Source organism: Neopelma chrysocephalum, unplaced genomic scaffold (genome assembly GCF_003984885.1).
Source record: "Neopelma chrysocephalum unplaced genomic scaffold, ASM398488v2 Primary Assembly neopelma1_96738, whole genome shotgun sequence".
Lineage (NCBI taxonomy): Eukaryota > Metazoa > Chordata > Aves > Passeriformes > Pipridae > Neopelma > Neopelma chrysocephalum.
Genome location: NW_020925382.1, coordinates 518,770 through 533,467, shown reverse-complemented (window position 1 = coordinate 533,467; position 14,698 = coordinate 518,770). Strand labels below are relative to the sequence as shown.

Below are 14,698 nucleotides of genomic sequence, written 5' to 3'. Positions count from 1 at the left end.
TAATAACTTCTCTGGTACAGAGAAAAATAATCTTTCTTGCCTGTATAATAGCACAATTCAACACTGTTTGCTTTCCTTGTAAAAATAAGGGGTTGGTGAAACCATATCAACTTTTTCCATTTGGGGTAAGGGAATCTAAATATCACAGTGCATTATATATATTTGAAAAATCATCAGAAATCTGCAAATCAGGAGATCCCTATAAATTTCTTGCATAGAATGGCTTTAAATCATTTGTTATTACACAATGGAGGGTTAAAAAACCTAACACCAAAAAAACCCCACAAAATAAAATCCCAAGTACTTTTAAATCTTTTCCATTTTTTTCCTAATTAATCTTGCAAGTGCAAGAAAAAATACCTCTGGAAAATATCCTGACATGGAGGTAGGATATTTTTACTGCACTGTAAAAGAAATAAGCTTACTCCTTAGCAGAGGCTTTCTTTGCCATAATGACCTGAATCATGTTCAATGGGTTTTAAAAAAAAATCTAAAACTTGTTTGGCTAAAGATTGCTTCTTTTAATTGAAACTTTGAATTGCAATCATTGGACAATTCCATTAACTTTTTCATAATCTTGAGTTTTACTATGAAAAGATAGTGAAAAATATCACTTTAAAGGCATTGTCATAAAGTCTCAATCATATTGAATTACAGCAGGTAAACCCGCACCTTCTTTTCACTTATTTTTCATACTGCTAAAGACATTCAGAACCACATACTGAAACTTTGAAAACCCAACAAACTACCTAGATGAAAATATTTAGGTACAAATAATGTGTCTCTGGTTTGCATTTTCAAGTTTAATTTTTTCCTTTCCAATACACGTAATTACTCTCTATTTCTAGAGATCAAGGTTTTTTCCCCAGAAAACTCAAGAACTCTATTCTTGCTAGAATATTGTTTTGACTATGAAATGTAGAAATAAATAAATGAATAAAAATGCATAATGCATTTGAACCTCATAAAAACCCCTCCAAATCCCCATGTAGTTTTAGGTATATCAGAAAAAAAAACCCTAAAATCTTCAACTTCCTGTTAATTTTGTTTATGTTGATAACTTCAACTTTGCTGCATAAGAGCGGACCTAAATGAAGCACTTTCTCAGTTCTTAATGCTCAGGAGAAGAATATGCTCTACATAAAAGCTGTAATATTTCTTCCATTGTATAAGGGATGTTTTATGGACACGTAGAAAAGTAGAAAAAAAATGCCCAATGATACAAGTTACACCAGTTACCATGACTATTTCAGGATGAAAATATAATATTTAAAATTAAGTCAAAAAACAACCTAATTGCTCCCAATACATCTGTTAGTTATCAGTACTATAGTAAAACATACTGAAATAATATAAACAATTGAATATTACTTCAAATCTTAAAATATGGCAATCTTTTAATCACATACATATTAAATCAGTAAATCCTTTCACAGACACACACAGTATTTGAAACTCTCACTATATGGGACTCAAGTGAAGAAAACCCTATTCTACACAATGGTGTGAAACAATGTAATTTGAAACTCACATGGTTAAGTAATGTAGAAAGCTTCGATCCATCTTGAATATTCTTCTCCAAAATATTCAAGACTTTTACTGTTTTATCTGTTGAGAGCTAAAACAAGAAACAAAACATCAATCAGCTCTAGGAATAGAAAGGCTTCCAAACTGTTGAACAAATGTCCATGTATGAAGGACAGAACATGTTATGTAATCTGACAAATTTTAATTGTAAGCCATCTGAGATAAGGATTGGATCTTGATTGGTCTACTTTCTGACACAGCATGATTGAGAATGTTGATAGAATTATACTAGTGAAATATGTTCTAATACTGCAATCAAACTGCAAACCAGCAAAATATATAGAAATGTATTTAAAATTAGGTTTCTGTAATTAATTTTGTATAGTTATATGCTTTTGCTTATAGAAACAGAAATTTACCAAATCCAAGTATCAATCCCAAATTCTAACTGACCATACAGAGCTTTATTAAGAGAAAATCCAAGTTCTATAGACAAGCAGAAATAAAATTCCCTGATACTTGAGTGCTAATAAAAAGGAAATGTATTCTCAATAACTGTGTTAATTTAAAAAAACTAGCATGTTGAAAAAAGTAACTCAAATTCACTTACTGATGTTCTACAGAATTATGATTAAGTAATCTGTAGAATATGCTAAACTCCAGAAGAGTCAGTTTCATTCATTCAGATACTATTGGGTGCTCACCTTTAGAAGCAACAAAATTTTGATTTTATGCATACATGTAAGTATGTATGCAAAAAAAACAGGGAACAGAGGTTAAGGGTGAGAACTATCAGGAAACAGAAACACTCAGGCTGATATCACGGTACAAAGGAAGGTAGTGAGATCAAAGGAAAGGCCAGGAAGAATATCTAAATCTCAGATTAAAGAAAACCCTTCAGGGTGACTTGTATAAGTGGCTTCATAGACACTTCATAAACATAATAAGTGGTCATGAGCAGGCAGAGTAAGAATATAACGCAAGACTGCGTAAAGTCAAGAGTTCTAGGAAGATAAGGAAAGCAAGAATATTGTTTCTAGAGGTGTAATACCACCAGTTTGCGCCAACAGAAAGTTTCCTTGAACAGAAGTTGGAAAGAGTATAGCAAAGAAATCACAATATGCAGCCTACAAAAAATTAATCGTATTATCAACTTGGGCATTAAATCTTCTAAGTTTGAAAGGTCTCTTTGGAGAGAGGAAGGAAGTAGGCAATTCAGCGTGATGCTGGATAGACATACATTTACATTGCACTAATGGCATATATCAGCAAGGGTGGATTTTTTGACTTTGCCAGCAGGTTCTCTTTTACTGTGGTTGCTCAACACTAGTTGTAAGGAGCAAAGCCTATAGAATGATGTGCTTTTGTGAAAGTAGATTAATTATTAGATTTTACTGCTCAGGCATGTGTTACCTATTGGCATATGGTGCTCTGAGTCAGCCTTAACACAGAGGACCATTCAACAAAAATGTCTCAGCTTCAGAGACTAACATTTAAGATGTGGCAAGTTTTTAAGAACTTCAGCAGAAGCACAACTGTTCACAGTATCTGTCACATGTACACCTAAAGAGGGTGAAATATCACAGGGGACACATGTTTTTGTATGTTTAACAAAATTAAATGTTGAAAAAGAGTTAAATACTATGAAGATGTACCTTGTCCATAATGCCCATTGCCTTGATTTTTGCAGATTCACTACCCAACTCACTAAGTTGATGCTTTCCCAGTAGCAATTCTTGTGGAATCTCATCATCATCACCTTAAAAGAAAATAATTAAAAATTAACAATCACATTTCTAATAAGACTTCAAGGAAACCAGTATTTTACAGTCAATATGAAAAAGCCAACTGAAGAAAAAGAACTCATTTTCCAAATAACTAGCATATAATAGTTCCATCTAATGAAGACTGTTAATGACAACTTTTGGTTGTGTTAAAATGACTACTTGTTAAATATGACTGAAAGTCATAAATTAAAAATATTTTTAATCCAAGGTTGTAGACACCATAGCTGTAGTGATTTGCTTACTATGTTCCTCCCCTTGTTCTAATCTTGTGACAAAGATGGTAAGAAAAAAATTAATGAATGCTCCATTATCCATTTCAAAATCATCTTGGTCATCTTGGTGAACCTGAACTTCATCAGACATATGCTAAACTGGCTTAGTTTCTACTGAAATGGATAAGGAGCATACAGTGATTCAGTGTCTCACCCATAAGTGCACAAGCACTCTGCTGCTGAATTGAATAATCAACCTCTGTTGGGCCAAAGGCCACAACAGATGCAAAATTATGTGCCTCAGAAATTACTGGCAATAAAACCATCTTATGTTAGTATTGTTTACAAAGATATATTTGACAGAAGAGGTACCCTTTCCACTTTAAGGGACTATTATTTGTCTTATTGTGATTTATGTCCCTTTTGGATGCTGCAGAGAGGAAGAAGGATATTCTTCCTGTAGTAGCAAGTGAAATTGGAAAGGTAAAGGCCTTCACTAAAGGTAGAAGCCATATAAATGCAGTATACTGTAGTGTGTATCACATGCAATTAAATAACAAAGAAGGAAGTTTGAAAATACTGAGATGCAAATTTCCTTCTTATGTTTCTGATTGGGGAAAGCATTTTGGAACTTTCTGACATATTACCAAAAGCTGTAAAATCCATGTCTTCTAAATTTTCCAAAATATTCTCTATTGAAGCAGTAAATCTTTTGAAAGTAGAAGAATCCATCATTTCTGGTGAAAAAGAAATGTATATATAATTATTTTATATTCAAACCAGAAAATACAAACTATAGAAAAAAAATATTCTAAAATTACCTTCAGGTGTTAGTTTAGGTTCGTAAGCTTTCCTCTTTTTTTGTTTTTCTTTTTTCTTCATTTTTCTAGCCACTAATTAAGAGAATAAAGGACTGTTTACACTTTTTATGCTTATATTCAATACTACATGTAAAGATGTTTATTTTAAAATGTTTAACATATACTTTAAAAATGCACTAGTATTACGGAAGAAAATAATTTTTTTAAAACAATCAGTTACCCTCACTGAGACTAGGAAGAGGAGAATAATCATCCATATCAGAGTCATTGGGACTGCGATTACGATAACGGCTACTACCAGAAGTTCTCCTTCCTTCATGACAATAACCACTTCTCCTATGGTCACCAGAGCTTCTTCTATCATGTTCTTCATACTCCCAAGCTTCATCTCTATCCTTTTTATGTCTTTTACGAGATGCTAGAAATTAAATGCATTTCCATTATAAGGACAAATATTCTACTTTTAATAGCTCAAAATTATACATTTGCAAGTTAAACACTATCATATAGATATTCTGTAAAACACTCTAAAACTATAATATAAAAATCTGTTATGACATTATTCTAACAATTTCTTTTGAATTACATGAAAACTGTACCTAAAACTGGGAAAGACAAGCAAACATTTAAAAATACAAATTTACAGGGCAGTTGTTATTTTAAACAAAGTCGGGAAAATAGAACAAATCAAGTTTCATCCTTTTAATAAGAGAACACTGAGCTAATTTCTTCAGTTATCTAAATTCTGACTATTACTGGGTGTCAGTGTTCCAATTCAGTGATTGCTTTGCCCATCTAACACAGCAAGGTGCAGTGAGCCTTGGCAATCTAGTTACTTCAAGATATTCTGTTTTGCTAAGACAACTAAAATTTTGTCTTGATATATATTTCCAAAGATTCAGTATAAAGGAGAAAGTTGGAGTCACAATCCTCAGCCAGGTAGCAAGTATATACCACAGAAAGTTATTATAATCAGTTTTCAGTCAGGACCAAAAAACCTTGCACAACTGAATGTTGAAAAACTGGGATAAATGTTCTATACAAAACCAGAAACTTGATAGAAATAAAACGTGTGTGTATGGAAGAGAATGGAGACTTCTTTGTTTTCAAATACAGTCCTGAAGGGGCAAGAGTGATAAGATGTAATAGGAAAAAGATATGGAGGAGGTAATTTCATCCATGAAATCAGTCAACTCTCCATTATCTAAGGTAACAGGATAACAAAGAGATGTCTAACAGACTTTGCTGTGAAAATCAAAATGGCTTCAAAACATTATAATCTAGACTGGAAGAGATTATCATTCATGTGAACTTGCATATAACAGCCCTGACATCTCTGTGTCTCTACCAAAGCCTCCTGAAATTTAGATACTGTATAGAGGGTTGTTTCTGAGCAAAATGGCTCCAAGCATTCAGACTGGAACAGAACTGACAAGTTCTTTCCATAACCCCAGTTTATGGAGAAGAATAGGAAACATACCAGAATATAGTTACACCAGGATATAGTCAGTAGTCAGTTCAGGCTCAGAACTAATGAAACCAACATTGAATCCGAGGTGATACTAATGCTCTGCACTGCACCCTAGAGGGCTTCCACTTCTGAAAACTTCTACACAGAGGTGGTTCAAGTATTTAATAACTTAGTTTATGTTTTTGAGTTGTTCTGCTTATGGATCAGACTTGCTTCTGGAGGCAGTAAAATCATGTTCACAAGTCCTGAGCTACTAACACTGTCAATTCTAAAATTCTTTTCCCCCAGGAGACAGTATTTTGTGGAGGTAGATGAAATCTGTCTCCACAGTTTACAAATCATCAGTATCAATTTATGCTCTGTAGGACAAATTCTGACCCCAGCTACATCTCCATGAGAAAAGTCACTTCCAATATTGCTTTCCAGCAGAAATTTAAACTGAGCAGTTTATCAATGCTGCAAAACAAAACAGAATGTGTTACAGTTGTATTGGCTCTGCAAGGCAATTAACATGTACATGGGAACAGCTACTCACGATCAGTAATTGCTCTACAAAGTTTATTTTGAAGTAGATAAAAATGATTAAAAATGTAAGTACTAATAATATTTCAAGAGATACTATTAATTTTATACATAGACTACTCAGAATTTAAACACCCAATTTCCTTCTGAATTCTGCGAAACACTTATTAAATAAACACATTTAGCACTGTATGAGAATTATTTCATCAATTTTTAGTTCTCATCATTTAATTTAACGGAATGCACTTTCTTAATGAGATACTAAAAGAAATTTATCTTCTTCTATAACAATCACTATTTCATATTTTTAAAGTCCAATTTTAGACAACCAAAAGAATTTTGAAATACATATTTGTAACAGTACAAATCTATTCAGTGTACTTGTCATAGATCTTTCATTCTCTTGATCATTTTGTCTCGTTTTACCTCAATTCAGTTCTACAGTATCCTTTGAGAAATATTATAATTTATTTTTAACCCAAATGTCCTCAATGAATTGTTTAGAATGATGGCCAGATCTCTTGAGTGGATATAGTGAATCTAGAATCCCTTAAAGCATATAATTACTGTGAAAGTTTTCCTTAATTTGCTTTACTTCACATTTAAGAATTTCAACAGCCACTGTGGCTTATATGTACTACTTACATTCAAAAGCTTCTTCACTGTCATTGTCTTCATCAGAACTGATTTCAGCATATTTTGGTTTCTCATTAACTGTGCTACGTTTGCGCTTGTTCATTTTCACACGTTCACAAAGCGGCATGGTGGATTCAATTTCTGCCAGGAGCTCAGGAGGCAATTCCTTTAACACTGACTGATCTATGCTACCTATTAATGGAGAACAAGAAGAGTAAATGTGAACCTGAAGATAATAATAAGGGTTCAACACCATAGTCCTTTCTCAGAACTGCTTACAGTAGATCTAATAATAAATAATACCACAGTTAGATATACTTGGATGCATTTGACAGCCCTTTCTAAAGTTGAATTTATTGTTCACACTGCAATTAGAAATTAACATAATGAATTGCATACACATCTCCTTCAATAAAATATTTTGTCAGTAATATAAACAAATTCAAATTGGTGAATTTCCTTTGTAAAAAGACATTCTTGCTCTACTTCCACAAAATTTAGTATTATTTTGGTTCATTCTCTGAATTCAACAGGTTTTCTAACAGTGTATGTAAATTAAGGATTCATTATGCCTAATTAATAGTTCCTTTTATTCTCATTCAAATTATTTAGTGTACACAAGACAGTAATCTTCCTATTTTCACCAGTTAGAGACAATCTGTGGCAGAATCTGTGGGATCTTATCCCTAAATACAGACAAAATCATTGACTTTTTTTTTCTTACTTTTACTAGTAGTTTTATAATGAAACATAAATTTTTGCTTGATTTTGTCACAAAGCATAATTGGAATATTTTTTATTTAATATATACAAACAGCAAGCTGGACCACATAAAGTTTCTCTTCCACAGAGGTAAATACTTAGATATTATCACATGATTCTCATCACATTTTGAAATTATGATTAGGCCCATATAGTCAGTATAAAGGATGTCTTATCTTTATTTATCAAAGAACCTATTGCACAGATTTTAAGATTATTGGACTAAACTGCTAACCTTTTTCCAACAACAGAACAAATACCTTTGTCATAAGTGCCTCTCTCTCTCCTTCCCAAGAAATAGAGAGGAAATCTACTGCTAATTGCTATACACACAAATTCTCCAAGAAATCATCTGTATGATAATTCACTTTTTAATTGCATTAACTATATAACTAACATAGCTTTCTAAAATTTATTTCCATTTTTACACAAATATCCCATTTTCTAATCCAGGATTAGTCCCCCCCCCGCCCTTGAAACAACTTTAACTGGAATTAGAAGAGCCTGAATAAGAGAAAATAGTTTCCAGCAATAATTTTTTAAAAGTCTCATATATTACTGGTTTCACATATCTCTACAATGAAACTATGATAAGAAGATTATTTTTATATAATTCTCAGATATGTTCATCAAGTCATCCCATTAGATTGCATTTTTAAAAAGATTTAACTTAAAATATTGAGGTTTTCAAACTGAGGTAGGAAAATATCTATAAAGTAAAACTGATAGCAAAAGTTGTCCCTGCTTCCCCCATGCTGTGGTCACTCATTATTTTGCTTTAAATTTCCATTCTTTGATAATTACCATCTGATAAAGTTCTCAAATTCTCAATATTGCTTTTAAAAATGCTAGAAAACATTTCACAGTGTGGTTTACCATGGCACTTTGAAATGATTATTCTTTGTGGACTGGGCACTAGATTGAAGATAGGCAGAAATATGACAGCATGGACAGATCAGTTCCTCTGTGTGTATCAGCAGCTGACTGGATGCCATGCAGGTCTAATCTGGATGCTGCATAGCCATGTCTGAGTAGTGGTAACCCTACATTAATACTCTTTGCATGCCTATACAGTGTCTGAAGAGAGTTAGCTTACATTCAGATCCAGACTAGAAGAAAATTTGCACATATATGTTCTAAGACAATGTCCACAGGTGAAATTGCTAGAGGACCTCAGATCCTGGGTTTTTTAACACATATTCTCAACTTCATGCACTTTTGATAATTTCATTGAAATCAGGGGGACAACACAAAGCATAAAGCCTATAGCAAATCTGGCCAAATACACTGCAAAAAACAGCTGCAAGTAAAGGAGCAAAAGTTGCATTAAGATTCATACAGGTGCTTAAAAGCTAGATGGGCTAGATGTACTTACACTAACAGGAGTATTTTTCTACAAATATATCTTTAAACCTCTCCTAGTCTACAATGAAAAGTAAATTTAAAAACATAATAACTAGTAAGACAGAATGCTTGGAGAGGAAATAAGAAAAGGAAACAAATCAGTAATGGATTGTATACCAAGCTTGGCAAGAGTTCCATAACCAAATTCTAATTCAATTCAATTTCAAACTCAGTTTCAAAATTATGCCTGAATGTTTCATGATGTAATTTTAAGATTGTGAACATTGCTTTGAGGAACTGTTAGAACAGAATTCATGCTTTATTTTCCTAATACTGTGCACAAAGAACATATCAGTAACATGAAAGGTGATATATTTTAAGTAAAAAAACCCTAAAAAAACACTGACCAAAACAAGAAGCAAAAAACACAAGCTACTACTCTCCTACCTCCTAGGAATATCTATTCTTGCTTTCCTTATTGATTTTGTTCTGGGGGTAGAAGACTACTCAGTCTTTAAAAATAAGTCAATTACCACAGTGTTAATTATACATCAATGAAAAATAAAAATGTAAATAATGTAAATATTTGGAAAAATAACTATATTTCCTTTTCAAAAGTTCCAAGTATTCTATGTTCTACAATGCAATTTCAACTAATGCTTAAACTGCACTCTATCCTGTTACAGATATTTCAGATGACAGTATAAGTTTCCCCCTTTTTCTTTTATTAAGGAATATGAAAAGCTTTCTTTCTTCAATAAAGAAGGGAATAGCAGAAAAGACAATAATAAAAGTATTGTAAAGAGCTCTATATTGCTATATGTATTCTATAGACAAGGCAGCACCAGATGTGACTAAAAGAAGGTTCTGGGGTGAGTTTGGGCTGTGCAGGGGTTCCCATGACCACGAACACCTAAGCAGCAGCCTCGTGTGGACCCGAGGGCCCTCAGCAGACAAACAGGTGAGGAGGGGTGGTGCCGGGAGCGACTGTGAGACTTTTAAATGGTTCCAGGCAGCGTGAGCGCCCTAGAGTATGGTGAACAGGAGTGGGAAAACAGGAGCATGGCATGTCAGTGAGGGTGTGGCACAGCAGTTTGCAAGGCAGTCTATGCAGGCAGGGCAAGCAGGAAGGGATCCTCTCTGACCATCCGAGAGCAGCCAATGGAGGTAGCAAACAGACTCAGTAGCTGGTAAGGAAGAGCAAAGAGATCCTTTCAGCCCAAGTCTTATTAGTATATTAGTTTAAGCTTCCTCAGATATGGTGTTGACACACCGTAAAACTCAATCCCCTGTAGCTGCAAGAGTCACTGTGCCAGCTGTGCCAGAGGCCTCCAGCCAGCCAGACCTTCTGATGGTAGACACAGTTCTCCAGGTGGCAGGTTGCCAGGAGTGCCTCATGCCTTTTTTCAAGGCTGGGGCAGAAAAACAGTTATTTTGCAGAAGGTGTGCCATGCTTGAAGAGCTGTGTCACCAGGTGAAGGAGCTACAGGAAGAAGTGAACAGGCTATGTAGTATTCAAGCAAACAAGCAAGAGAGAAACCGATTATATTCAGAGATGCTACAGCCTCTAGACTCTCAGGAATCTGGAACCTTCATTGTAGTGGAGAAGCAAGTGGACTCAGAACCCTGCAGGGTAATTAGTCAAAGGACTGTTAGTCAAGGGTCTGTTAAAGATGAAGGCTGGAAACTGGTCACTGCATATACCAGGAGGAAGGTTCTTCCTCTTTCTCAAAATTTGAAAGGCAGGACTGGCACCTTCTACAACAGGTATGAGGCTCTGGAACTAGAAAGTCAGACAACTGAAGAGGTGGGCGAAGGTCCTTCTGGGGTAGTGGGGCCACCTAAAACAACACCACCTGTATCCCACATCAAGACCTCCGCTGTTAAGAGGAAAAGAAGGGTAGTCGTAATAATAGACTCCCTTCTAAGGGAAAGGGAGGGTCTGATGAGCAGACTGGACCCAACTCACAAAGAAGTCTTCTGTCTCCCAGGGGCTCAGGTAAGGGACATTACTGGAAAACTCTCCAGTCTTGTAAGGTCCTCTGATTACTATCCATTATTGGTTGTTCAAACTGGCAGCAAAGAAATAACAAAGAGAAGTCTGAGGGCAATCAAAAGAGACTTCAGGGCCCTGGGACGACTGATAAAGGGATCAGGAGCACAGGTAGTGATTTCCTTGACTCTTCCGGCAACAAGGATAATAGGAATAGGCAGGTCCATCAGGTCAATGAGTGGCGCCAAGGTTGGTTTAGTCAGAAAAATTTGGGGGGTTTTGGACAATGGGATGATCTACTCAAAGAAGAGGCGGAGGTGTGGCACTGTATGTAACAGAAAGGTTAGAATGTCTGGAGCTCACAGTTGGCAATGGCACAGTTGAGAGCCTCTGGGTAAGAATCAAGGGGCAAACAAATAATACCAATGTCACCATGGGAGTCTGCTATAGACCTCCCAGACAGGATGATGACACTGATGAATTATTCTTTGAGGAACTAAGGGACACTTCCAAGTCAACTGCCCTTGTCCTTACAAGGGACTTCAACTTGCCAGAAATAAACTGGGAGCATCACACAGCTGGTACAACCTGGGCCAGAAGATTCCTAAAAAACCCGAATGACAACTTTATGGAACAGGTTCTAAGGGAGTCAACTTGGAAGGATGCCCTCCTTGATCTGCTGTTTGTCAACAGGGTGGATCTTGTGAGCAAAGTGGGGATTGGAGGCCATCTTGGCCACAGTGACCACAAGGAAATCGAGTTTAAAATCTCTGTTGACAGGAGGAAAAGTGCCAACAAAACCTCAACCCTGGCCATGAGGAGAGCAAACTTCAGGCTGCTCAGGGAATTAGTGAGTGAGGTCCTTTGGGAAAATGTTTTTGCAGGTGCTGGAGTCCATCAGTGCTGGTCACTTTTCAAACATCACCTCCTAAGGGCACAGAAACAGGCAATTCCCAAATGTTGGAAGCCAAGCAGGCGAGGCAGAAGGCCAGCTTGGCTGAGCAGGGATCTTCTCTTGGGCATAAGGCAAAAAAGGAAGGTGTATGCCCAGTGGAAGCAAGGTCAAGTGACATGTGAAGAATTCAGCGATGCTGCTTGCCACTGTAGGGAGAAAATTTGTGCGGCCAAAGCTCAACAGGAGTTGAAGCTGCCAGAAATGTGGGGGACAATAAAAAGAGTTTTTTCAAATACATTAATGTCAATAGACAGAATAGAAATTTCAGTGACCTGTTCCAGGATGAGGATGGTCACCTCCCAAACAGGGACAGAGACAAGGCAGAGGTGTTTAAGGCTTTCTTTGCCTCTGTCATCAACATAGATGATGGACCAAGGGGGTCTCAGTGCCCTGAGCTGGAGGACCATGACCTGTGTGAATGACCAACTCCTAGGCAACCCTGAAGTTGTGTGGGATCTGCTGCTTCAGCTGGATGCCTACAAATCTATGGGGCCTGATGGGATTCATCTTGGAATCCTCAAAGACCTGGTGATGTCATCGCAAAACCTCTCTTGATGATTTGTGAGCAAGCTTGGGAACCTGGAGAGGTCCCAGCTGACTGAAGCTGGCGAACGCTGTCCCGATTTTCAAGAAGGGCAAGAAGGAGGACCCCGGAAACTACAGGCCTGTCAGTCTCACTTCAGTGCCTGGTAAATTTATGGAGAAGATTATTCCTGGAGGTATTGAAAAACATCTGAAAGACAACGCAGTCATTGGTCACAGCCAGCATGGCTTCATGAGAGGAAAGTCCTGCTTATCAAACTTGATTTCCTTCTATGACAAGGTTCCCCACCTAGTTGATCAAGGGAAGCCAGTTGATGTAATCGTTTTGGATTTCAGTAAAGCTTTTGATCCTATCTCTCCCAGGAACCTTCTGAACAAACTGTCCAGCCCGCAGCTGGATAAACACATCAAAATCTAATCTTTAGAATGATCCAAAATCACTTTGCCTTGAATTTGAACTCAAAAAGATCTCCCTGATTCAGGCAGATGCATCCATCACCAGAACGCCTTCAAGACTGGTTGAACATAAAAAGACTGCACCAAAAATCATAATATCATTTTGGACTTTTGTTAGATGCATTCAATATGGAAAGCACAACTATATTTTGACACGACAATCAGTATATTCATATTAGTTTCACCCCTCTTGATATGGTGACTTCAAACAAGCAGCTATGGAAAAAGGGATGATGCTTGCTGACACTTAGGTCAACTTTCCAGAAGCAGAGAGGCTGTTCCTGCCATAAAATCAAAATGAACACTAATAAACTGTTATCTTCTCAGTAATGACAGAATCACAGAATATGCCCAGTTGGAAGGGACCCACAAGGATCATCGAGTCTAACCCTTAGCCCTCCACAGGACCATCCCCAAGAGTCACACCATGTGTCTGAGATTATCACCCAAATGTTTCTTGAACTCTGTCAGGCTTGGTGCTGTGACCATTTAAAAACTAAGATTATGTTAATGAAGTCTTTTGCATAAATTAGCTTCCCATAAATACTGTCTTTTCCATTTGTGTGCTAATACTTTGTACTAAGCAAAGCTGCAGTTAATGCAATTTCACATGTACCTCATATTTTAAAATGCAACTTTTTCAAAGATGAAGAAATTATAGAAAAGAACACACAAGGGTCTAAGAGGGAACAGTGACACTTGTTTGGGGTGTGGATATGAATCTTAACTTTGGATTTCCCAGTGTTTAGAAATTTAAGTTTAGCCACTCCCCACATTCTGGGACTTCCACACTAATAAATCATTGCACATCTTCATTTCGACATTAAAAATAAAAACTTACATATTACAGCTCAATTTTTTCCTCCCCTCTCTCCTTTTTAGCCACAGAAGACATTAACTGCCTGCTGGACTCTTCTAATTTTGCCGACGACTAGTATATGCAGTCTTGCCATTATTCCCCAGATACTAAGCTCACCTTCCTTACATGTCCTCTCTGAATATTTGATAGAGGATGTTCCAGTCGTTTTGGGTCTACCTCAGTTATGTATCACTAGCTTACTGTCTAACTTTTTCAAGTCATTTTGGGTCACCACCATAACTACACTGATAAACTGTCCTGTGTCAGACATATATACAGGAATAAAAGCATTTTCTTTCTGGATTAGCTCAAACAACCTTCAAACTCTGTGCTAAATCAAATAAAATACATTCTTACTTCGTAACAAGTGTCGCCTTCTTTTTGTTGGATAACCATACCGTAACTACAACAGCACAGACTCACAGCTTAATTCTACTACAACCACTCATGTAGATAAGGTTCTATTTTAGATTAAGAACTAAAAGAAAAAAGAGGGGATAAAAGTATTTCCCTGCTTTATAAAGATGCTTGGAAAATAAACACCATTTAAAAATAGTTAAGTACAGTTACAGTATAGCACTCAGGCACTACAGTGATAAGTGCCACGACTACCTGTGATTGATGAATAGCTTACTGGTTAAAGCCAAAAATTTTCAGCTATCCCTTAGTGTGCAAATTTAATTACATCCTTTCCACTGTGCTCTCCCTTAAAATGCTCCTTTACATCTTTACATCTCAGTCTGTGGTGATCAGAGTCCCCTGCCCACCAGCATCACAGTACTCCAAATAATTCTGTGCCCTGGAGAGTTT

The 14,698-nt window shown here is 36.4% G+C and overlaps 1 protein-coding gene across 1 annotated transcript in view; it reads right to left on the bottom strand.

Moving 5' to 3' along the window:
• Window positions 1-14,698, bottom strand: part of LOC113981736 (nipped-B-like protein) — a 129,903-nt gene that overhangs the window by 32,359 nt on the left and 82,846 nt on the right. Inside the window, exons 10-15 of the mRNA XM_027709302.1 lie at window positions 6,986-7,168; window positions 4,568-4,765; window positions 4,348-4,419; window positions 4,174-4,263; window positions 3,183-3,286; window positions 1,532-1,618 (exon numbers count right to left, since the gene is read on the bottom strand). Of these exons, the coding sequence (XP_027565103.1) occupies window positions 1,532-1,618; window positions 3,183-3,286; window positions 4,174-4,263; window positions 4,348-4,419; window positions 4,568-4,765; window positions 6,986-7,168 (734 nt within the window). The remainder of the gene's footprint in view (window positions 1-1,531; window positions 1,619-3,182; window positions 3,287-4,173; window positions 4,264-4,347; window positions 4,420-4,567; window positions 4,766-6,985; window positions 7,169-14,698) is intronic.